Source organism: Oreochromis niloticus, linkage group LG18 (genome assembly GCF_001858045.2).
Source record: "Oreochromis niloticus isolate F11D_XX linkage group LG18, O_niloticus_UMD_NMBU, whole genome shotgun sequence".
Taxonomy (NCBI): Eukaryota; Metazoa; Chordata; class Actinopteri; order Cichliformes; family Cichlidae; genus Oreochromis; species Oreochromis niloticus.
Genome location: NC_031982.2, coordinates 28,318,980 through 28,345,044, shown reverse-complemented (window position 1 = coordinate 28,345,044; position 26,065 = coordinate 28,318,980). Strand labels below are relative to the sequence as shown.

The 26,065-nt window shown below is 39.4% G+C and overlaps 1 protein-coding gene and 1 long non-coding RNA gene across 4 annotated transcripts in view; one reads left to right on the top strand and one right to left on the bottom strand.

Annotated features, from left to right (window-relative positions):
* Positions 1-3,436: 3,436 nt before the first annotated feature.
* On the top strand, positions 3,437-24,769 carry LOC100699928 (ABC transporter F family member 4). Of its 2 annotated transcripts, XM_019348313.2 has the most exons (15): positions 3,437-3,672; positions 5,420-5,478; positions 7,907-8,046; positions 10,487-10,671; positions 12,861-13,073; positions 14,670-14,792; positions 15,027-15,117; positions 17,791-17,861; positions 17,963-18,791; positions 18,956-19,118; positions 19,340-19,716; positions 21,078-21,151; positions 21,311-21,357; positions 22,466-22,512; positions 22,962-24,769. In XM_019348313.2, exons 1-13 carry the CDS (start codon positions 3,568-3,570, stop codon positions 21,338-21,340), a joined length of 2,460 nt encoding a protein of 819 aa, XP_019203858.1. In that variant the 5' UTR covers positions 3,437-3,567; the 3' UTR covers positions 21,341-21,357; positions 22,466-22,512; positions 22,962-24,769. The 2 variants fall into 2 exon arrangements, with proteins under 2 accessions (XP_019203858.1, XP_005476841.1); XM_005476784.3 differs by lacking the exon at positions 21,311-21,357.
* The window catches only part of LOC102081129 (uncharacterized), a 30,289-nt gene continuing 26,742 nt past the window's right edge, over positions 22,519-26,065 (bottom strand). For both annotated transcript variants that reach the window (XR_270095.2, XR_001224625.2), the window contains one exon: positions 22,519-22,703. This is a non-coding gene — a long non-coding RNA (uncharacterized LOC102081129). The remainder of the gene's footprint in view (positions 22,704-26,065) is intronic.

The window sequence follows — 26,065 nt, the reverse complement described above, 5'->3', positions numbered from 1 at the left end:
AATTCAAATCTTTTAAAAAAAAATAAAAAAAATCTTATTTAGTCGGTAGACGTTATAAAGGAGTTTTATCGGAGTTGTTTGTTGATCTATGGCATGTTTATGTCCCAGTGACGAACTGAATTTCATTTTATTTAGATACTAATTAAAAAAAAACTGCCTAAAGGCTGTGCAGCTGCAGAATAACAAGACTTCAAGGACTGCTCCAGATTAAATGTTTGTTAAAAACAAACAAACAAACAAACAAACAAAACCACTCTTAGGTAAGAGCTCTCGTTAAGTTCTGTATTAATTTGGAAATTTCCCTGCTTAACATCCGCTCCTCTTGACTTTATTTCTGTAGCTTAACGCTTATGGAAACCGGTAATAAAGCCGCAATAAATGCCGTTTCTTTCAACGGCGTTAAGTCGCTTTAATGTGTTTTTTGTAGTGTGAATACTGACACCGTCACCTTGTTCGTGTCTCCGGGAATAAGGGCAGGACTAAAGCGGAGCAGCCTGCCTGCAGGCTGGACTGTTAAACAGGCAAAAGGAGTCCGTTGGCACTCGCAGGAAGCCTGGAATTTCTTTTAGGGCAACATGCTGTAAAAATGCAAAATAAGGATCAAGTGATCCCAAAATATTCAGGATGAGGCAGGAAAATATGTTACATTAATCAAAACAAAAAGAAAAAAAAGAAGCTCCATTCAACTCTTATTAAAAATCAGAAAAAAATGGATAATACCAAAAATCTAAAGACCACATGTGCAGACAAATATGAGAAAGGTGGCATTTAGAAGTCTATGTGCTAGATGGAGTCTGTTATTTCTAAATGTACCTACATTGTAGACAGTGGGTCTTACAAAACAAGAACACATGTCACCAGTATGAGGTCTTCATAGTGCTGAGTTGCTCGTTTTTATCTTTGTTTCCAGCTTTGGATTGTTACATTTGGAAACAGTTTTCATTTAAAACGCTCAGTTACTTTATTATATAATTGAGACGTTTGTTTGATTTAAATTCAAACCTGGCAAAGTTTTGTAGAGAAGGTTGTTCAGATGTTTTGCTACGATGTCTTTAGATATTAGATTTTACACTCATCCACAGAGACAATAAGCACAAAACAAGGGCGCCACAGAGGCTGTGTTACTCAAGACATGCTGGAGCTGTTTCATTTGGCCCCTTAATTTATTTCGAAAGTTAAAAGAGAAATCATGTTTTTCCAAGCTGTGCCACTTTTGTCCATGGATGGATGGATGGATGGATGACTGACGGTGGTTATTCAGAATATCTTAGCAAAATCTAGTGAGACTCTTATCTTGGTGCAAGGAGCTCTTCTGAAATCCCTCTTTAAATGATACTATTTTGTCTCTGTCCAAATAGTCCCAACTACAGTGGGACCCTCTGCCTGTGCTACGTCCTGTGCCAAGTTTCCAACAAACAAAGCGTTGAAAGAGGCTGTGCGTGATTTATTAAGGCCTGATTCACTGGCAGTGAGCAGTACATGCAGGAATACTGCCAGACATTGTTACTGCTCCCTCAGTTGCTCACCCAGTAAGCCACAGAATTTCTGTCCCTAATTTCTCTAATAAAACAATATCAACACCCAATCTGGGAATTCATGGAGATTATAATGTGCCTATAATGGAATTTATCCATTGCAGCTATTGAAGTCCATTTCTGATATAAAAAAATGTGAGAAGGTAAATGAATAATCATAGAAATTGTCATCATTTTTATTATTGTCATTATGTCTGTTTTGACTTTGATTTTTAAAAGTAGAAGCTGTATCATAGTAAACAAATAGTCAAACATTGAGACTTTCTCTGACTAAGCCGGCGATGTCCACAGCCCACGCTGATCTTAAGTGGGTCAGCACAGTGAAACTCCTCTTTCTGTTTCTTTAAAGAAACTTACATTTAATCAATAAGATTTCCTAATATAGGAAAAAGAAGCACAATTACAACTGTGCATCTCATGTTTTCTACTTGATAAAGAAATGCTGCTGTAGTAAATTAAAGAAATCTGTCCGCATATAAGAAGTAATTGTGTAAAATAATAAAATTAATTACTTAATTACTTTGGTGTAGTATGTATGGCCATGGGGGAGGTCATTATCAGTAGGAAAAGCTTTAAAACACTTAAAAATTCAAAGTTCATGTACAGTGGGCCAGATTGGACTCTTCCCCTGGCCAGTTCATGGTCCCCAGGCATTATGTTTCACACCCCTGGTCTAAGCAGTCCATTTATTGATGAAGAAATATATGTGTTGGGTCAGGATTATTAATGAAATTCCGCTTCCAGACTGTAAAAACATACTGTAGTTTTGATTCAGCTGACTGAAAAGCTAATCCTAGTCACATGTATGGATTTTAAATTCTGATTTTGACTCACTTTGTATTTTGATTTCTTGAGCAAAATCAGCATCCGTGTATTTATTTGTAAAAACAGTTTAAATAGTGTGTTAGGCATCTCTTTAGTCTATTAATTAACCTTTACCGATTAACTCTAAATTTGTTCCTTTTTGTTAAAAATGTAAAATGCCGCGTTACTTTATTTATATGATAATAACCTTTGTATTGAACAAATAATGGCAGATGGATGAGTGGAAACCTTTCTGTCTAATAAAACAGCTCAGCCTTAAGAAAGAGAACAAAAACCATTAAAGAACTGACACGTGAGCTGAGAGATGCATTTAGCCCTTCAGTTTATTCTACTGTTTGCTGAAACGTCAGAATCAGTCTCAGTGGAAAGGTGGCTGTCAAGAAGCCAATCCTAAGGAAGGGAACAGGCAGAAAAGGCTGAAGTATGCCAGATTATACAAGAACTGGACTGAAAATCAGTGGCAACAGGTCTTTCAAAACCAAATTTGAATATGTTGTTTCGAATAATTGTCAATATGTATGGAGGAGGTCAGCCATCTGTAACAGACTGTGGGGGAGGATTCGCTTCATTTTTCAACATAACAATGATCCCAAACACACAGACCCCCCAGAGTCCAGACCACAACATTACTGGAATCATGATGGAGTCATCTTGACAGAATAAAACAGACAGCCAACATCCAAAAGAAGAGCTTTGAATGTCTTTCAAGAAGAGTGGAGACTTCCTGGAGACAGCTTAGAGAAATGACAAGAAAGCTTTCCCAACAGAGTTCAGGCTGCGTTGAGTAAAGAATAAAGGTGGCCATAAAGAATAATATCTTCCCAGCTCATTAGAATTTTACAAACTCTATTTTTGCCTTATAGTTGCACGATTCAATAAATCACCACAATTAATTCCCATTTTACTAGCAAAATATAAAGAAATCAGAAATATTTTCCAATTTTTTTATGTTTCTATTTCATATATGCATTTAAGCTTTGTTTTAATATTTTGGTTACAATTTTCTTTAATAAAACTGGTAAATTTCAAATTATGCTTCGTTTTCTTCCCAAGACTCAATTTCCCATGCTGCCTCTCGAGGGGGGCGTCGTCAGCGAGCGCACATGTGCACACGCCGAATAGCGAGCATGTACTGGAGTGTAAATAAATAACCCGTCAATATTATTTGCACTTTTTCCCGGTTTGCCAGTCGGTCCCGTCGGACAGCATGGCCTCAGAGGAGGACGACGTGCTGCTGTTTCTAATCCACCAGCACCTGAAGGTGAACGGCTACCAGAAAGCTGCCCAGGTGCTGGAGAAGCACGTTACCCAGGTAAGAAGTTTGGGTTGAATTTTCAGTGAAATATCTAGCGTGCAGTCGGCAGACTGGGTTCTAGCTCACACACGTTAGTTAAATGTGAGTTAAAGGACGATTTTTAATGCGATTTCATCAGCTGACATGCGCATCTTGCATGTTATATAACAACTTAAATATAAATGTGATGTGTGTGTGTTTGCTTCAGTGTGGCTGTCGGTAAGATGCACTTCAGCCTGTGTGTGTGTGCGTTAAAGCGTGTGGCTCCTTGTTCAGGCCTTCTGGAGGAAAAGAACATTATGTTACAGGAGCTGCACAAAGCAGCCCTGCTCCTGCGGCCTAATGCTGCACGCTGTCGCCCCATTCAAAACCTCATCACCTTTTCATAGTGTTTAGTGATAACAGTTGACCTTTTTTATCTAAACCTTCTGGAGCTGCTGTGATTAGCTGATTAATTGATTCTTTTATCAATTTAAAAACAATCGGCAGCTTTTTAATATTAAATAGTCAGCTGAGATGAACTTCTACTTCCATACTTTTCAAATACGAGACCTGGATGCTTTCCTCTATATTTCGTTGTAATTCGCTCGTTTTTGGAATTTGGGGTATTTGGACTGTTGGACATAATCACTGCAGCTCTTGATTATCCAGTCAGTTTGCCGATGACACCTTATGATGCAACCAGACACTGTAAAATAAACTTTTCTGGTATTTTCTTTTTTTAACAGGGGAAATTTAAAAAATAATTTATTGTCTTATTCTTCCTAAGTTTGTCTGTTAGGAAACATGCGCTTAGGTGTGATGTAAGCTTTTCCTGTAGACCTTATGAGATAAAAATGTCATTGTCAAAAGTTGCTCATACTTAAAGTGGTGGGTGCTCATATTTAACATGATAAAAAAAATTCAAAAAATGAGATCAGAGTCGGTACAGAGAATCACAGGGGTTCTCTGTTTGCAACAGTTCTTTTCTATTTTGGCTTCACAGGTCTGAATGCATGTACATAAACCCCACCCACCTGCAGTTCAGACCTTCTGTTTATGGGGGACAGCCAATCTGAAGAAAGTTGGCTTAAAGGGAGAGTGAATTAACTGAGGGGCTCTGCTGAAGCTCATTATAAGATATCATTTATCTTTTCTTTTCATTTTCATAACCACTTATCCAGCGTTGTGTCGCAGGGTAGCTGGAGCCTGTCCCAGCTGTTATAATGCCAGAGGCACGGTAAACCCTGGATAGGCTGGTTCCTAACCATTAAAAAGAGGGGGAAGGGTTTTTCAGACACTGGATGAGCTGTGGGCTCCACCAAAACATAAAAATAAGGAATATTATACTGTTGTAGAGTTCAAACATAAAAAGAGAGCTGGAAAGGGCATAATACAACACCTTAAAGTCTGAATGAAGTTACAGCAGCAGTCTAATTAGAATTGACTTACGAGTATCCTTCACTCCTCCATGTGAACATTGTGTATTCATCATACTCTCTTCTTTGGCATATTTTACATGAATTCACATCTGGAAGCTTGTGGCAGCATTCCTGCAGCACAGGAAATTTGCTATTTCCCTTTGCTATCTGTGTTTTTTCTTTCTTTTTTTGTCTTCTGTCTATGTAGTTATGGGACGCACAGGAAGTTTATCTGAAGGAGAGAGAGAACATTCAGGGTATCACTGAGAAGGACAAATTGTATTTTGAAAACACTCTTGAAGAATCAGCACTGAGCAAGTTTTAAATGCACAGCATTTCTCAGGCTGTTGTGTGTTCTGTTGTAGGTGGAGACACCGCTGGAGAGCTCCTCCACCCTACATGATATCTACACAGGCTGGATGAAGTAAGTCACACCCAGTTACACACTTGTATACATAAATGTATAACGTCACAAGTCACCAAAAAGAAGGTAATCATAGGAAAATTATAAAATGTAACACATCAGATTCTTTGTGCTGTAACTGTTCTATGTTCTACAAATCCTGTGAAAACTGACTGTACAGGTGAGCATGTGTAGATTAAAAATGTCAGTAGCTGAAAACAGGATGGGGCTCTTTGGCTCCCAAAGAACCTAAAAACAATCATTTAATGGTCTAAAATGGGATTAAGCCCAGTGCAGTGCATAAATAGTGGCTTGTTTTCGTTTCAGACTTTTCTATTGATCACTTAAATCATTTCTCATCATCCTGTGTTTTTCTTTATCTCCACATTTTATGACTTTCTGCTTTTTGGAGTCACAGCTCAGCAGGTAATGCGATTCAGAGACACACTCAGCTTAGGTGATTTGTGGACTCCACACTGTCTGTATGAGCAGGATGCGACTGGTATGGTTTGTGTGAGTGATTTCCTGGCCATGTGCCCAGTGCATTCTGGGATCACCTTCAAATCCCTGCCTCCCTAATGAGGATTAAATGGGCATCAGATAAATGGCTAAATGAATGACATCAGCTCATTTGCCAAAGTGAATCTAACACTAAAATAACAGAAATCTGTGGAAGTCAACGAAAATACATCATTATGTCCTGAATATAAGATACCTCTGATTGTCAGAAAAACACTCTTTTCAAACAGCTGCTCAATAGGGATAAGTACTCATAATGATACTTAGCCCTGTTGTAATTAATGCCACTATGAAAATGATCAAAAACCTGTAGTTCATAGGCCTCTGAGATTCACAGAAATGGCTTAAAAAAAAAAAAAAAAGATGGTCAATTCAATTAAATTTTATTTATATAGCATCAATTTACAACACCTGTTGCTTCAACGTGCTTTATAATGTAGGCCCTACAATATAAAAAAATAAGAATACACTTAACCTCTCCAACAATTAGCTGACACTTTGTAAGCAAGCACTTGGCGACGGTGGGAAGGAAAAACTCCCTTTTAACAGGAAGAAACCTCTAGCACAACCAGGCTCAGGGATGGGCGGCTAGTTGGGGGTTAAGATGGGGAAAAAAGTGAGAAAAAGATACACCGTGGGAGAAAGACACAGAATTGAATTACTTCACTGCACCAATAAAGAGTAAAGATATGTAAACAGAACAGTGTAGTCTATAGCTGTGCTAGCTATTTGCTTCCAAGCATAGCTAAATCAAGTTGAATGCTTGTTTATGTTCACGACCATTTAGGCACACCTTCCCAGTATCGGGTGGGACTCCTTTTTTGCTTTGGGAACTGCCTTAATCCTTTGTGACATTGATTGAAAAATGTGCTGGAAACATTCCTCAGAGATTTTCCATGTTGATAGGATAGCATCACACAGTTCCTGCAGATTTATCAGCTGCACATCCGTGGCTTGAGTCTCCCGTTCCGCCACATCCCAAAGATGCTCTCTTAGATTCAGATCTGTGGAGGCCATCTGAGTACAGTGAACTCGTGTTCAAGAAACCAGTTTGGGATGTTTTGAGCCTGAATGCTTATAAAAAGATGGATGTGGCCACTGCAGCATCACGTATTGAATATGATTGCCAAGTGCAGTTTGCCAATCATACTTCATGGTGTTTTTATGCATACCGCATCCCCCTGTCGCCAGTGGCACATGCCAAAAATAATGTATCAGCTGCTGGTGTGCGCTGCTGTTGTGATGTCACTTTGGCCGGTTGTGCACCTTTTGATTTTTGTAATCTGGCTGTTGCAGATTGGTTGAAGACAAAAGTGTATGATCACAATGGCTTTTACCGCCATTTTAATGATTCCATCACAGACGCTTAGAGATATACAGATATATGTTATGTTATAACAGTTTGAAAACTGGAGACTTTGTGGAAAAAAAGTTACATTATTATATGTAACTCCACTAAAATGTTCCAAAACGGTCTAAACACTAAAATGGTCCAGAGGTCCAGTTCATGTCAGACTTTCTGGGCTGAAACTTGGCATGCTGCTATCAACTTAAGCAATCTGTGTTTATACATCTGCTAATTAAAGAGGCCACAGCCATAACTTTAAGCATCAGCAAATTCCATTTAAATGATTTATAATAAAGATTAGCCCTGTGTACAATTGTGATGAAGGGAGAAAACATACACAGAGGCCAAAAATACTTCTCATACTAGCATGTAAACGTGTTAATTTCATGGCCGAAGTTGGGCATTTTAACACAGGAATCTGTGAGTCTGAGACTCAGTTGTAGAGTCAGCCTCAAGTGGTCACTGGAGGAACTGCAGATTTGCAGTGGCTGCATTTTTCAGCTCATCAGTTGGTGCTTTATCTGATGTATAAGCATAGCCAGTGAGAGAAATGTAATTAATTTGTGTGTGTGTGTCTTTCAGACTGTACTCCCTAGCCCAGCATGCCAAACAGGAGTCGCAAGAGTCCAGTTACTCAAAGAAAAGCATCAAAGCAGAGGCTGCAGACAGCAGACTCTCCACTGTCCCAGGAGGAGATGATGTGGATTCCAACCCTCCACTCAGTAAATTTCATGTTTTTAATTTAAGTTTGATTGCAGTAGTTAAGATAAAATATAGCCACTGATATGTGCACATCTAGCTGAAATGAATTTAATTACGTAAATGTCAAACATTATCTAATTAATGCTTGTTTAAATTATGTGGATCTCTATTTCTGGAGAATGATGATTTTTATTTTTTCTTATGTTTTATAGATAAATAGAGCAACAACTTGGCAATTAATTATTTTAGCAACCCGTCAGTCATACAACTGATTCGTTAGTTAGTTTTCTGAAAATGCATGAAATGAAATATCAGGAGATATTTATTTATCTAATGCTAATTTAAAGCTAATTTAACAGAAATTAACACAGCGCTGGAACTAAAACAGTAAAATTATGGCTCCTGTGCTTTGAGCACACACTGCAGAGAAGCTGTAACAGCCATTGATTGTCTGTGATTTAAAAGTAATCAGTGCAAATTTTAATTGGATTCTGTAGCAAATGGGAAGCCAGTGTAATTCTGCCATGACTGAACTAATGTGTCCCATATGTCGAGTTATTGTTACTAACCTCACTGCTGTAAATGGTCAGAAGCTCTCGGGCCCCTCTCCTGCGCAGCTAGCTCACAGTTTAGATTCAGGAGACGGACACGTTTCTCTACTTTTAAGATCAGTCTTCAATCTGCCCTTTTTGTTTATTGTTAGATTCTTGCCTTCTTTGTTCAAAGTGGACACTTTTTGTTACTTCCCCACTAGAGATGGACCGATCCGATATTACGTATCGGTATCGGTCCGATACTGACCTAAATTACTGGATCGGATATCAGCGAGAAATAAAAAATGTAATCCGATCCATTAAATATCCAAAAAACACCTCACAAAACTTGCGACACGGTGTAACTCGGCTCATAACCGTAGCACGTCGGAGCAGTGTGCTCACGTGATAGAGCAGCTGTGTGTATTTGTAGCCTCGCTACCAAACCAGCATTTCATCTCTGAGGAAGTTATCCCAGAGAGAAGTAAAGCAAGTGTGTAAGTTCATCTCTGAATGTTTGTAAAGCGTTCCCATGTTAAGCTTAACAACCAATATATGGAGCGACTGCCTCTCTCTCCCTCTGCTGTTGCTACTTCAATCGTGAAACTGCTTAACGATCAGCTGATCGGCTTTTCTGTGGCGAGTCTGTCTCTCTTCTTTGTTTTTGACCCACTTCGCGCCAGAAAGAGGAAACCAGCGGCTGAACAACAGCAGCACGTTTAAACTTGATATGCTGTTGTTAGAATTTATTTAATATTACTTTCTACACCAGGATCCTTTTCTACGCAGCTGACGGCTGGTAACTGTGCAGGGGCGGATCTAGCAAAGTTTAGCCAGGGGGGCCGATAGGGCATGAACAGGGAAAAGGGGGCACAAAGACATACTTTTCTTTCTTATTCTCATTTAAAATGTCTAGCTTTTAATAAATAATTATCTGAATCTTACACCCAAAGTTTTAATCTGATGTAAAATGTATAGAAGTCCATTACTGTATATAGTAACTGTTAAGTCTAATATACCCTAGTAAGCTATAGTACTTCTTCCTTTGGGAAAATACCATCTGTGCAGTCTGCAATTCTGTTGAAGAAAGATGTTGAATCTATTTAGTTATTCTTGAAAAATAATTGATTTCTGTGCATTTTTTTTCACCCTGCATCAAATTAAAGTTGATTACATCGATTAAGCATCATGAGGTGGAGGGTGGGGGGTGGTTCCCTATTTTTTTTTTTTTTTTTGCTGGGAGTTTGCAACCCTATTAGTTAGGTTGCTTAATATTTCTGCTAAGTACTCTTTAAAATACCAGAATAGGAAGGATGGAGTAGGTTTAAGTTTATTAGATTGATCAGTGTTGCTGAACTATGAAATATTTTGGGTGCAGTGTATTTTTTACATACAGGTATAACAGAATAGCTTTAGTGTTGTTGTTTATTTAAACTTGAGTATGAACTTATACAAAATGCAGCAAGATATTAAAAAAACAGTTTTATTGATTAAAAAACACACAATATCGGATTCATATCGGTATCGGCAGATATCCAAATTTATGATATCGGTATCGGACATAAAAAAGTGGTATCGTGCCATCTCTATTCCCCACATCGCCTGGGCTTTTTAGGAAATGTAACTACTAGATCGGTTGACCCTGACACATCCCTCAGTAATGCTGCTGAGTAACGTCTTGTAACTTGTTCATACAGGATCATCTGATTGTTGGGCTGTTATCTCTAATATTGTAGGGTTCTTACCTTACATTGGAAAGCTCTTTGGGGCAACTGTTGTTGGAAACTTGGTGCTACATAAAGAAAACTGAATTGAACTTTGCATTGTATAAGTTATCCTTTTTTTTTCACTCTGTTGTTATTTCTTTTACAAATCTTGGCACCGGTGACTGAAGCCAGTCTAAAATATATTTGATTTTCTCTTTCAGAGCCCGGGCCTGATGTTGTTGAGCCACTGAAGGCAGAGAGCATCTCTGAGAGTGTCTGTGAGCAGCTGCCGGCTGCTGATAATAAATCCCAAACAACAAACTCTGACAGCGAGAGCGCCGGCTCCTCTGACAGTGAAGTGGAAGAAGAAAAGATAAAGGAGGAAGAAACAAAAACAGAGCAAGAGGTGAACATCTCACATATCATGAAAAATGGGTTTGAGTTTTTCTGTGCTAGCTTTGCCCCCTTTTTCTCAAAGTAAGGAGACGGAATACTTTCAGTTAGCGTAGCCCTGTTATATCATCGCTAAAGTGTGCTTCATATGAGAGAGCCAAACTGAACAATGAGCGCAGTGAACACAGCGTAAATGTTTGGTATTTAGGATGTGTTGATGAACACGTGCACCGAGAAAACCAGAAGATATCCTGTAGCCTTGAAATGGTACATTTAAAATCACAGGAAAAATTACAAGATAAGATAAGAAGGAGAATATTTTTTCTCAGCTAAGATGCTAACAGTTTATTTCCTGGCATGACTTAAGCTTTAAAAATGTGTTTTCTTAAATCCAAAAGAGGTTTCTCAACAACAGCAGCTGCAGGAAGGCGTGGTTGTGGTTGGTCCTATGCAAAGTTTTGCAGCACGTCTGCATGCTAATAATCCTTCGCTCTGTCACCAAAGAGCTGCGTAAACAGACACAAAGGGGCGCCATGCGTTCTGCTTCTGCAGTAGTATAATGTAGCAGATTAGCTTTGACAGGTAATAATATTGACATTCTGACACCCAAACACTACATTTATAATCTGAAATAAGCTATGCCCTGAAGATAACAATCATATTTTTCAAATAGTAGCATCTGAAAACTAATTAAAGTAGGCGAGGAATCTCCAGCAGACCTTATCTAATTAATAATAAATAAATGTGTATGATTAAGCATGAAGTGAACACAAGTTATTTAAGTCTTATCTCATGAAGCAACTCTTGAAATAACTACAAGCAGGGAAAGATAAAGCTGCAACATGTTAATGATCATTAATGTAGGAATATTTTTACTTGGATTTTATGTTTTAAAGTTTTCATTAAAGTTAAAAGCATAAAGTAAAAAGCGTTCGAGTAAGTATCAAGTGCTGAGCGTTGTTACAGGAGGAGGAAAGCAGTGCCATCATGAACACACATAGCTGTTGTCCAGCCACTGTAATAATGTGCTGATAGATGGACAGTAGCTGTTGTTATACGCTTGTGAAACACACGGACACATTTCCACTCGTCTCATCTGTCCTGTATCTCTTAGTTTCCTCTGTTGTTATTACTGCTCTGTGTGTGTGTGTGTGTGTGTGTGTGTGTGTGTGTGTGTGTGTGTGTCTTGTCTTTTGTGTTGGCCCAGTGATGCAGCAGATAATGCCGTGTGGACACAGAATGTGTGTGTGTGTGACAACGGTAATCTTCGGAGACAAATTGTGTGCGTGCGTGTTTCTGTGCGAACTATTCATTGTGGTTTCTGTTGACAGCTGCTCGAAACCCTGATTACTTTGTGTCTAATGGTAAAAGCACTGCGGCTTTCTTTTTGCTGTACAACAGCACATCACATTCTTAGCAGCAAAGATGTTTCTACTCAGCAGAATTTCTAGTTTCTTTTAGTTGTAGTTTTTCTCCAGCTGGTTGAATTAAATCTGCTCTCTGTGGATTAAAATGGACTTCCTGTGATGTGGAGCGGAGCTAGCAAGTGCTCCAGCGACACTCAGTGGAGTCATATTTTTACTTTTGGATTGCATATAAAGAGTTGCTAGCATCTCCTCCTCACGTGCCTTCATAGCCTGTTTGTACTTGATGGTGTTTTTTTGCCTAAAGTGGTGAAACAAGTTTGTTTTTTTCCATATTTAATGGCAACAATTGTCTTGCATACTTTGCAAAGTAGTGTGGTTTGTTGGGGGTTGTTGAAGTAGCTCGCTTTTCATGTAGTAAGTATCATTGGAGGCTGACAGGCGACTATCGCTCTCAGGCATGTCTGGGTTTGTTGTTGTGCATGCTAGGGGACGTAAACACAGGGTGTCTTTATCTATACAGTTCAAATATATTTGACACGACAGGTTAAAAATTGTTTTACTTTGAAGTCTGTGTGCAAGTATTTAAAATTGCTCTGTTGCATTGTTTCCCCCAAACGTAAAAAGCACACAAATGAGCCACGCTGCTGTACTGAAGCCTGTACACTGTTCTCAGTATAGCACCTCATTTGCAGTGAAATATAGTCTCCAATAAATGGGGGATACAGAGCAGTAAAAAGATCCTCAAGTGTCTTGGATTTGTCTTCCTGAAACTAGCAGATATTCTGAGTAAACAGCAGGATGCAAGTTCTTCTAACTGCCTGTACATATTTTCCAGTCGGCTCCAACTAAAGTGTGCGCTGAGGCAGAAAGCCTGAGCTCTGCCTCTTCAGACGCTGAGGGAATAACTGCACCCAGCCAGGTTAACAACAGCCTGGTGTTATCTGATCAGGCTGAGGACCAATCAGAGGCCCCCGATCCAGCTGAGGCCTCAGTTTCAGGCGGTGACCTTAAAGACGAGCATCAAGAGGGCAGTGATGATCTGAAGCAGGTTAGTTCATCTATTTCATTTTAAACCTTTGTGTCAGATATTTATTTTCCTTTTCATCTCATCATATCTCGCAAATTTTTTTCATGCGACTGACGCTTGAGCACATATCCATCACTCACTCTACCTTGATGTCTTTAAAGGCCGACTGTGATGTTTAATTTTCATCCTGGCGCACTGGATCGCTCTGCAATGAGCAGAAATGTTAATCACCTTAAACCACACTCATAAAAAAAAATGGGAGTAGCTGTTGATTCCTGGCTCAGCAGAGCCTCCTTCTCCTCAGCTCACCTCTGCACAGCTGAAACTTATTTTGCAGTGGACTGTTTGTGTTGTTACACTTCCAGTAGTCAACACTGCAGGCAGCCTTTCTTTGCTGAATTGTGAGTTTTTTAGGACTTTACTGGAATGTGAAAGATTGCGATTAAATGTCACTGTGTTTGATGTTGCTCTTGATTAGTGCGAGCAACAAGTCGGTGCACTTTAAATCTCTGTATTCATGTTTAAATCATCTGAAGCTCCAACAGAAACAGAAACGTCAGATTTAATTGGCATTTATGTTTAAACAAGCAATTTGGTGCCAGTTGTCAACAAGAAAAAGATCAAATAAAACATACAGAAATTAAATTTATGATTTTTTTGCATAAAGATGAGAATTTGTGGTGCCAACTTTTTACCATAATAATAATTTCGCAACATTCATCTCTCCAAGTGTCAAAACAGGACTGTTAAAAGCCAGCAATGAATAATTCATGTTATTTGATCAGTTAAATAGCGTTGTATTTGCAAGATTTATTGCTCGCATGTGGGAAGATGGAAGCGCCAGTAATAATAAATCGGACATGAGCAATCAAAAAGCTGTAAACAAAAACTCAGATCAGCCAAATATTAATTAATTGTCGCCCAAACTGTTGTAAACATCTGGCTCTGTTTACAGACTAGTGCAGCATGCTTGCTGTGCTATGCATCAGAGATCATTATGCTCGTTCCTCTTATGCTCACATCCATAGATGTTTAGTTTATATCAAGTCTTAGACTATTTTTTAGTAAAAAAAAAATCTAAATTTAATTGTCATCTTCCATGAAATCCAGAGCAGCAAAACAATAAATCGTCAGAAATGCAAATTTGGAAACAAATATCAGTCCTCTTGTTGTTATTATTGCCTGCATGCATACATCAACATAGGCCCGAGAGTGTGCTGGACCTAAAACTAAAGATTATCACCTGCACTGGTATCTAATTTGGTGCACGAGAAATGCAACACACAAATGAAACTGCATTCATTTTCGTCCCAGCAGTCCCAGCTGTCCTCTTCAGCGAGTGCACCATGCTTGGCAAACTTCAGAAAATGGTGCCGGCTGAGTTTTAAAGCAGATACTGGCCGGCGCTGGCACCGGCGCCGCCAGGCTGGAAGCGTTTAAACCATTATCCATCTGACTTCTCTTTAGTGATGCAGCCATGTTTCCAAGACTTAACTGTGGCTTTGAGTGCAATTTTAGCTTTTATTGACAAAAATGAGCTGTATTAATTCGCCTTTGTTTTCTTGTAGGATTAAAATAAAGAAGTTAAATTGATCTTTCTGCTTTGTTTTTCTCCAGGAAGCGACCACAAACACCTCAGAAGTCATAGAAGAAGCTTCGGCGTCACAGCAGACAGATGTTCCCATTCAGGAAGTCAGTGAAGCCGAGTCTCCAGAAGGTGAAGAAGCCACAGCAGGAGAGGTGCAGTACTGATTCATATTCGTATATTAATTGATACGAGTACAGAACCTGTGATTGCTTTTATTGTGCAGCCTTGAAGCGCCTGCATATTTTGATGTTTTCACTACAATTACAAAGTATTTAAATAATTCAGTTAAACTAAGGACCAAATCTGTAAAAAGATCAAAAGATCTTAAAAGTAAAAGCTTGACTCGTCATGTCTGGTGGTGAAAGAACTCTGTTGACCTCTTACAGATGCCCAGCCTGGTTGAGCCCACCACCTCTGGCCTGACAGCTCTGGAAACCAGTGACCAGCTAGGAGACGGTCAAGCCCCGCCCTCTGCAGGTATGAACAGCCAATAGATTTTTAATTACCGGGTTGTTCTTTCCCCCTAAATGCATGGCATCTTTTCCGTCTCTTTCTCACTGCTCTGACAAGAGTCACAAGCTGTTGTTAAGAAACCGAGGCTTCAGTGCGGCTGCCTCTGCAGCAGGTTTCTTTTATTTATTATGAAAATCAATCTGATAACATCTGCCGTCCAGGTTTGTTTCCACAGTTACAAGAGTTTCAAAATTACACATTTCTGCTCAGGCATGAAAATCACTGCAAGTCGATGATTTAAGAAAAAAAGTGAGATCTGTCTTAGGGTTGTATCTGTAATCAGAATGTTTCTCCTGATTGATTGATTTAAACTTTTCACTAAATTTGTAGTTATGAGCACCCACACATTCATATTTCCTTATATATGATTACATAAGACAAAGAGAAGATGCACGTGCTCATGACCGACATAATTAAATGATTTATTATAAAAATATTACACACATTCATGTAATCTCTAAAATTGGTTGATCTTTATAGCTTCTTATCTTTATATGTGAAAATTATTGTTGTACATTGTTATGGATGGCCCCGCCCCTCCCTGAGCCTGGTTCTGCTGGAGGTTTCTTCCTGTTAAAAGGGAGTTTTTCCTTCCCACTGTTGCCAAAGTGCTTGCTCATAGGGGGTCATATGATTGTTGGGTTTTCTCTGTATGTATTATTGTAGGGTCTACCTGACAATATGAAGCACCTTGAGGCGACTGTTGTTGTGATTTGGAGCTGTATAAATAAAATTGAATTGAATATGTATTTATGATTACTTGGACATCTTTTTTTCGTCACAAGTCAACAATAGAAAAAAAAAAAGTATAACATTACTTCTCACTTGGAGTGTGAGCTCAGGCAGCTCGATGTTCATTTTGTAAGCTGTTGTGCCACAATGACAAAGAGTTGAGGTTAAGTAGGATATGCTTTAGGATGCGCTCCCTAACATATGGGCACGAGGTCTTCAGTTTTTCATTCAGCTGCACCGCTGAAGAATCTGAAAACTGTGATACACGAAGTGCTCAAGTCAAGGCAAACGAAAAAACCAGACGTTCTCAACTGAAGAAGACTAAACGGTCTAAAAACTCAAAAATAAAAAAGATTTCAGCACTCACAGTTGTGTATACACTGATATTTCATAGCATCAAGAAGAAAGACACATTTCAACCTGTTGCTTTGCTCAGCAGTTTTCTTTTTTTCCCAAAAGATTAATTAACCGGGAAAAAAAACTATATATCGTCACACCTGAAGCACATCTGTAGCTGTGACCTTGGTGTTCGCCATTTCCTTGCAGGAGACTCATTTGATTAAATCAGCTGTGGTTCGTCTAGCATGAAGCACGCCAGGTTGTTGTGATCTTGCAAATCTAGTGAGAATCCAGCCGCCTCTCAACACGTTTCTTGTGGTGATGTGACGACACACCTCGGGAACAGAAGGGGAGATGGATGTTGGCTCTATCTGGACTTGTTGTGGTGGATGCGCACAGCTGTGAGGCTCGACTCTCTTTTCATTTAATGGCTGCTGATTTGGACGAACTGACCTAAAAGTTATTCACTGATATTAAAAAGCAGTTCCAAAAAGGGAGTTGTTGTTGGAGCGGTTTCCAACAAAGCACAGCTTCGTCGCTGCTTTTCATTTAACTGTACTCTGGATTCACTTTTTTCCATTTATTTGCAAGGGAGAAAAAAGGCATTCTGTTTTTTCCTTTTTCCTTTTATTGACAGCACGTCATCTCCGGCTGTTTAAGCACAGACGTTTTAGACCATTTTACTGAAGGAAAAAAACCAACAAAGTTTGAATATTTTTACCCCGAGGCAGCTGGATTCAACGCCAAAACTTGTAAAAGAGTTTGACAGATTTCTGCCAAAGCCGGAGAAACAGCAGTTGTTTTTCGACGCCACTCACTTGTGTAACTTCTCAGAGGAGTTTGTAAAGCTTGTCACAGCTTGTTAAGTAAGCCGGAGTTATGACTACTCTGAGAGTTGCAATCATCTGGAAAACAATCGCATCTTTCACCCCAAAATTTGAAAATGATACATGACGTTTGAATAGAAACGGAGGTTTTCGCATTCTGACCTGTCAAACACGGAGGCAGCTCTGGATTTTACTAACTGAACTGCACAAATTCCTGGAAAGGAGCCTTTTGTTAATAATATTATTATCGACCTGAACTCCCTGCTATGACAAGTCCAAACATCTGCTGCAGAAAGGCTTCAGAGCTGGATTCCTGTGGGGGGAGAGTGTTCTGATGCTGCTATCAAGAAAAAAATACGACTGGAGATGCTCATCAAATAAGTGTTAGATATATCACAAACATGTCGTAGTGTGAGCTCTGCTCTCCACTTTAATCCTCAACACATCAGACAGAAGCCATCCTGAGATCCCATCAGGACAATTTAAAATCGCTCGTTATCTTATTTTTCTTTTCTTTTATGACCAAACCAAAAAACTGCCTTAACTTTACGTTGTTGGCTCAGACATATCTGTTTGCACATCAGTGTTGTGCAAACAGTTGCCACTGTAATAGACTGTCGACTGATTTTAAAAAGATGATTTTATTGAGTCTCATGTCATGTACCTAATCTTGAAGCTCTGATCTGGTACAAAAGACTACAAATGTAATCTAACGTAGGCATTTTATAATCTTTTTCAGACCCTGATGGTGAATCTCAAAATCCAAAAGAGGAGGTGGAGGATGACGTGGAGGAGACAAAGAAATCTGAGGTGATACACTATTTACGGTGAAGCAGATGGGGTGGTGCACTATCTGTAATGACTGTGTATATGCAGCATGTTTTATTTCCCATATGTATCTCTGCACTCAGACGTCAGAGGTCGTAGCTCTTACATCGGAGCTGGAGGGAGACGCGGAGATGTTGAAAATCCCCGTGGACACTGGGATCCACAGTGATCTCTCAGCCACTCCAACTGGTATCAAAGTCACGTTGGTTTCAGAAGAGCGATCGGACCCAGAGGCCTCCATCATCATCAACATCACAGTCAAAGATGACGAAGCAGCTGAGCGAGAGACGGGCCAGCTGTCCCCTGAGGAGACTGCCGAGTCCTGTAAAAACCGCAGCATTCCCAGGAAAAAGAAAAGGAAGAGCAAACAGGATTTTGAGACGTCAACAGCAGACACATCGATCACGGACACACCCAGCAGCACTGATGCATCCACCCCAGATCCACTTGCTGACACTCCTCTTCCTAGGAAGTCTGCCAAAAAGAAAAAGAGAGACAAAAAGATACAAGAAGAGGAGGTGACAGAGGATGGCGGAGATCAGGAGAATGAGGATGAGGTTGAGGCGTCTCAGTTAGCTCCACCAGACAAGAAAAAGAAGGCTAAGAAGAGGAAAAGGGAAAGAGACGAAGAAGAAGAGAAGGAAGAGGAAACTCACACTGTCACTGAAAACAAAATTAAAAAGAAGAAGAAGAAGAAGAAGGCTAAAGATGTGGAAGAGGAGGAGTGTGAGGCAGGAGGAGCAGTAGAGGAGAAGGCTGAGAATCCTGCGAGTCTGACAGAGACAACGGAGGAGAAAAAGAAGAAGAAGAAAAAGAGGAAAAAGGAAGGAGGTCAGGAGAACGAGGCAGTGCAATCTGAAGAAAAACCAGCAGGGGGCAGTAATGGCACAGAGGAGAAAATGGAAGCCACAGGTAGAGACAGAGAGAGGAAAAGCCTTTCCTGAAAGTCCTTTAATAAGACATGAACTTGTATTTCATGTGGCCTTTACTCTTAATCATTAGTGGTGATAAATCTAGTGTGATTTTTAGATAACTTTAATTGTGCATTTTATTTTCGTTTTGGCCTGCTCCTGCAGAGGGAAAGTCTTCTTTGGACTCCTCGGCCAAAAAGAAAAAGCGTCTCAGGAAGAAGCTCAGCCTGAAGAGGAGATTAAAACTTCATAAGAAGGAGAAGATGGCGATGAGGTTGATGAAGAGCAACAAGTTACCTGCAGATCAGAACCACGTGAGGAGGAAGAAGTGAGTAGTTTCTGCTCTTCATATCTTTGTCATATTTCTTCATAAAACTACACGTGAAACAAAAGCGAAGCCAAACGATTGTAGAACTTGGTGCTGCTATCATTGTTTCAGTTTTGGTGCTGTAGAGGTTCATGCTAGCGTTAGTGCTTTTTAGTATGTGCAGAAGGTTCTTAAGATACCAAGATCACAGTAAAAGTTGAAGGATTACTTTCATTTTTCAGACAGAGACACATAGAAGAAGAAACAGAGGAAGTGCTTCACCCAAAGCCAAGCAAAAGACCCAAAGCTGAGCCCATTCAGGAGGACGAAACACCAAAGAAGAAGAAAAAGATGAAAAAACATGCTGACCTAGAAGAAAATTCGTCAAAGGAAAACCAACCTCCCAAGGCAAAGAAGGAGAAGAAGAGGGAGCTGCAGGCTGAGGATCAGAGCGGTGTGGTAGATGACCAGAGTGCTGCGATTCTTGATGATGCCGATACGTCGGCGCCTTCAAACGGAGGGAAGAAGAAGAAAAAGAAAAAGAAGGCAGTTAAATGCGAGGAAGCTGCAGAAAATTCAACTGTAACTGTGAGCCAAGATGTGCCTGCTAAGAAAACAAGTAAGACTTTCTTCTTACTAAGTTCATGTTCTATTCATGTTGCGCTGACTTTAACATTTAACATTTAACATGCTAACTGAGGCCTGTAGAGTCTGAGCTGTAGCTCTTGCAGTTTCTCTGAGCATTGCACCGATGGAGCTTATAAGTAACTTGCTGGGATATGTTCACTCATGGGAACATTGTGGCATTACAGTAATACTTCTGAATGCCCCAGACCGACTGCTTTTGATTAGTTAAGTCAATTTTATTAGCAACACCTAGCTGCTATTTAGCCTCTTAATTCCTATGCAGACAGCCAGGATGTGCATAGTTTTTCAGGACACTACGTCACAACAGTGTGCAGTTCTTTAGACTTTAACTATATCTCACTGCCTGTTTTTGGCTTTTGAGGTTCAGTGACCTGCACAGGTTGAGAAAAGGGCGTGTCAGGACAGACTCCATTAAACTGTAATAAAGCACTGTCATAAAGATGCCGTCTACATAAAATCCACAAAGCTTCCTATCAAAGTAAATGGGCTGGTGAGCTTTCCCACAGAGAAGAGCTCTTCAGCGCTTCCACCTAAAGTTCAAAGGTCAGCTTGTTAACAGTCACAGTGCAAGGCTACACAAACCCAACAACCTCACCACAGGTGAGATGGAGCGAAATCACCACGTCTTTAGTTTTTGATGCATTAATGTCTGAGAAGGACAACTTGCTACCTCTGTAATCGTCCACTGTGGGGCCATCGCCTCACATTTTTGTTGCTTTGCATGAATCAGGGTTCAAAATAATCCTTATTAGTAACATATCGTGCATTAATGTCGCCCCTCGGTTCATACATACACCGTCTAAAACAAAGACGTAGCTGCTGTAGTTTTCTCTCTCAGCTCAGAGCTGCACATTTGTGCTGTTGCAGCCACAGCTGAGAGTGCACTCCCTCTCACTGTAGTCTGTTACATGATATTGAATCATATTTATAACCTCTGAAGAGAAACTGGTGTATTCATATACAGAAGGGGAAGAGACAAGATTTTTAGTTCTGGTTTCTTTTTGTAGTCAGAGTTCTAGTGACCAATTGCATTTGAGGAGGTTTTTGTTGCAGGCAAAAGTCCCATGTGGAGAGCCAAAAGCAAATATTTCCACCCGTAAAGAATGACCAGCACATTAAAAAAAAAAAAGAAACTGTGGCCCAGATGTCTTTTGGCTTTCCCCAGTTTATCTTAAGTACAACTCTGCTTTCCTATTGCAAGAAAACTATCGCAAGATGATGCTTGCAATCATCCAGAGAGGGGAAAAATGACCGTGCAGGGGTTCCACACACCACACTAGCACAAAGTGCAGCAGTTCCTTTAAATGACTTCATAATTGCTGATATTCACAGAGAAGAGCAGACTACAGGAGAAACTAGAGGCGGAGCCTGCTGCAGACACACACACTCCTCCAGCTGTTTCTGGGGTAAGAAACACTCCTGAAAACTCTCATTCTTCCTTTTAAAATATTCAGAGCTGTAGTACGCTGCCGTTTACGTTTTCCCCCTCGTTAATGAGACTGACTGACAGTTTGAAGAGACAAGAAAAAGAAATCTTCGGTCTTTGCTTAAATTTTTTTTTATAGATCTGTGAAGAAGTGTTGGCACTCATCTAGCTGCGAGGCATTTTAAAGTAAAACTTAAAGCTTCCTCTCCAAAAAATTTGCATGCAGAAGCAGTAGGGCTGCCACGATTAGTCGACTAGTCACGATTACGTCGACTATCAAAATCGTCGACGACTGATTTAATAGTCGACGCGTCGTTTGAAGCTTTCTAAGACCACAAAAGACGCAGGAATAAGTAGTAGGATTTAAGAGTGTAATAACGGACTGAAACAGAAGATGGCAGCACTGCATTTACAAGGATGCCAGCTGCCATTAAACCCCGAAGAAGAAGAAGAAGTAGCTCTGTCCCAGAATTCATAGCGCAGCCCAGCTCAGTTTACAACAATGGCGGCAGCTAGTTAGTTTTAATATTACTGTTATTATTCTTTCTGGGTCACAAAATAAACGTTTAACATATTTTCAGGCGAGAATGTAACTGTGTAAACCTCAAATATCTGGTCAGTTTATCAAGACACCACATATTTTCAAAAGCGCTCCGACATTTTCGGAGACGTCTGTTAACTACTAGCTCAATAGCTAGCCGGGGGCAAGGCTCACTACAGCCCGTGAGAACACCGGACTCCCGGCAAATCGTTTTCAAACCCACCACCGTCTTTCGCTACTCAGGTTTAACATACATAAGTCACTTAGATAACTTAAAAATGTTATTGTTTGGCTTTTTTAGTATTTAATTTGTTCCTGAGTAAATCGGTTTGGCTGAGATTAAAGTTATAGTTTTTACACAGCTGAATAAACGTCAAGCAGACAACTGGTTATCAGAAGTGTGAGATGCTCCAGAATATACTCCGGTGTCCTGTTATATTTTAGATAGCAAGGAGTTTATTAAACTTCAACAAAAAAATCTGCAAATTTCATTAACATTTAATAAACTATCATCTTGTCTTTATTTTTAGTTAGCACATATCTTAAACACTTAAAGCTGTAAGCTAATGATAGTTATATAAGAGCAGATGCATGCTGGCGCAATAAGCTGTACGTTTTACGTTCAATGGATGCATGATCTGATTAGTCGACTAATCGCAAAAATAATCGGTGACTAGTCGACTATCAAAATAATCGTTTGTGGCAGCCCTAAGAAGCAGTTAAGCAATATCATGATTTTTTTTCTTATTCCAGAAAAAGAAAAAATCTTCCAAGAAGAAGACAAACTGATTTAAATTTGGGTGAGTAGCTGCTCGAGCTTTCCACTTAAACTTTATTGAAACTAATTTGTGAATTTAAAATGCTGCTTTCTTCAGAGGTTCAGCTTAACTCTTATACGGCCGTCTCCGAGTCGCTGTATTTTCTATGTGAAATGAAGCGTTGCTCGTGCCTTCACAGGCTCTTCAGAGGCCGTGTTCATGGGTCATCTCACCTGTGATTTAAAAACAAAACAAAACAAACAACGTGCTTTTTTTAATTTTTTCATTTCAGAACGCCACTGCAGCCTCAGGCAGCGCTGCTTTTTCAGAAAACATCAAACAAACAGGATCAGAAAGTTGTTTAGAACCACTGAAAACATTTAGTGATAGTAGCTAAAACTTAACGCATAAGTCTGGTTTCTCTCTACAGCAGACGCGGCATCATTGTCTGTTTACTGAGGATTAATTATGATGTTCCCTTTTCTTCCCAGGGCGTACTCAGGAGGATGACTGCAACTTGGCCCTGAAAGCCTAAAAATGTCAGCGTCTTTTCTCCCGATTATTCTGTCTGAGATTCATTTTTCCATGAGAAACAGATTTCTGAGAGGTGCTGAGAGTAACTTCGCACTACCCTTTGTTCCTAAACTGTGAATTTAGCACAATACACACCCTAAATCCCCCTTTATTTAGCAGATTCGGCTTTAAAGCTTTGTTGGAGGCAGACCTGCTCTGCCAGGAACAAAAAGCATAGTAATTAGTCAAATTATGACTTTATTATGCATTTCATTCAGCGCAGCCTTTTTAACTGGAAGCTTTTCCCATTAAAGTCTCATTAAAGAAATTATTTAAATGAGCTGCCGTTTGAAAGAATTCACGCAAGTGAAACATAAATTTCTATTTAAATCAAAGAATCAGATTATTAACAGGATTGCTATTAATTTTTTTTAATCACAGTTTATCTGTTTAATCATTTGGAGTAAAATGGCCCTCGAGTTAGTCAGCTTGCAGTTAGTTTAAAACTGAGAGAAGATGGGATCTGAGGATGATTGGAGGCTGTGAAAGATGATTAATACGTTTCGACTGCAGCGCGATACGCATTTCTGCTGCAGAGCAGCTCCGTCTTTAAGTTTCAAAGCTGCAGTCTGCATCTCCTCAGCACTGATAAAAACTTATGAAGGGGGAACTTTCACAGTCGTGTCTTCTCACAGTCAGAGGGGCTCACTAAACCTCCACATCTTTGAGTTGGAGTTAGAAATAAGCTAATAAGGTGGGTTGATTTTCTTTTTTGTCAGTTCTTTTCTTTTCATGTGAACTGATTGATAAACCAGCATTTGTGTTTGTTTGAGGTAGAATATGTAGTTTTGTTCTGATGTGCATATGATGCAAACTTTATCGGCCATCAGCTATGCAACTGATTAAATCCCGCTGCTGTTGTTTGAGGAATCTTTGTGCAACTGCTTAAATTTGCTGTTTCTAACGATGAGCACGTTTCGAGGATGCCGGTCGTTAATAGCTTTAATTCTGCAGCGGCAGTCATTTTCTTTGTTTTCCTTCCCACACTGTTACACGTGCTGTGTTCATGCCACATTCACGGTGAAAGTCACACTGGGAAACTGATCTAACTTGGCATTAAATTATAAAGCAAATGGCATCACGTCAACACAGCAGTGTTTGTTTCTTAGGCGATTAAACCCAAATGTGATGCTGTTTATAAGGTTTGTGCTGTCGAAGCTCAGCAGGAATCATTTCACCTCTGCATCCATCCCTCGTGACGTCTGTTTCACAGTCGATCGCTTTAACCCAACCCTAAAAACTTCACATTTTTGGATGAAATGTTTTGGTTGTGGTTCAGTTATTTTGTTTCTAATTGCAATTTATTTTATTAAAATTAATAAAGCAGACACCAAATAAAGCACTCTGAAACTTTGGCTTTATTTGGTGTCTGAACTTGTGAGAGAAGCAGACGCAGCTTAGAGCTGATACCGACATCGATTCTGAGAACTATGAGGAGAAATGAGGTTTTCCACACTCGGTGTCTGTGTTTACTCGCCGCTGGTGACGCCGTCTTTCTTTCTTTCTTACACAAACAGCCTTTTTCCCTCTGAAACAGAAATCCATCAAGTCAATAGGCGGGGCAGTTTGCCCAGAGTTCAAATCTAATTTGTCCTGAATTTAAACAAAGTGGCGTCAATTTTACAAAATCCTGTTGTGATTTATGGATTATTCCTTGGAAAACTTTCTCATAATTTCCTAAACATTTGTTGCTGTTTAAAAGAAAAATAACAGGTATGCTTTTTTTTTTTAAAAAATAATAAGATCTTTATTCCCTATGAGATAAAGACAAATGAATTTGGTACTGTAGCAGAATATGGTGCAAATCTATGAGTTCAAAAGATTAAGAAGTGGCTCTACAATGTGCGCTCTGGACTGCTGATCAAAGTAAATACTCGCAATATCAGCTGTAAAGTCTAAGGAAATTAAGAGAAAAGTTTCCTAGAAGGGTAAAAATAAAAGGATGCATTTAAAAAAAAAAAAAGGTTGACAGCAGCATGATGAGCAACTCAGTGTCTCATGAGTGTCGACAGTTGTCAGATTATCAAACAGTTTACATTTCTGTTCATGTTTTGTCCTGTAGCTTCTGTCAATAAAATGTTTTCTCCCTTAAAATGACTTTTTTTGTTCTTTTTGTTTGTTTTTCAATATCAGCAGCTGGTTCAGCGTGTAACACTGATCGTTGAACTGAATATAGTCAGAAACATGACTTTACGCGGGGGCATGCCCTTTAACTGCATTAATAAAACATACATGAGGAACATTCACGTGATGTGTGTGCTGGCTGCATGCAGCTGAAACTCATTTTAGGTCCACTCATATTACATTTATTTTAAAACCACTTCTTGAATTCGTGGTCATGACGATGCTCTAGCCTATCCCAGCTCACAGAAATGAAAGGTTCATATTTCTGCCCCATTAAATACAGTCAAATCGACCTGAGCAGTAAGATTATTTGCACTATGTTTAACCAGTATTATTTATTTATAACAAGTATAGCAAAATTGTTTCTCACTTGCTGTCTTTTTCTAATATTTGTTAAATGTCTTCATGTTTTGCTTGTTCAAGCCTGAAGAATCCTGCATAAGATTTTTCCTCAAAAAGATTTTTACTTTTTAGGGAAAAAAGTTGATTTAAACAGAAATTCAAATATTCTTAGTGCAAATATCCTTTTCATCTGGGATGTGGGGCACAAACAGGGAACGGTGTCCACAGCAATAAAGAAAGCTTCCCTTTTTATTGAGCACCTCTGCTGCTGATCAAAGTAAATACTTGCAAGTATTCATGAACCACATTTATTCATCTCTTAAATGAGACTCATTGACCCAAACAAATATGGCAGCAAGGAAAGCAATAGCTCCCCACCCTGAGTTTTATTCAGAACAAATAAAGATGCTTAAGTTGGAAGAAATTCTAAAAGTTTGAACCATTTAGGTTGTTTATTTGCAGTCTAAATGGATACAATGGTTTTACGGTCGAAAGAGCGAGAATCTGGGAGCGCAGAGAATGATGAGGACACCAGTTCTCACTAAATCATTTTGAG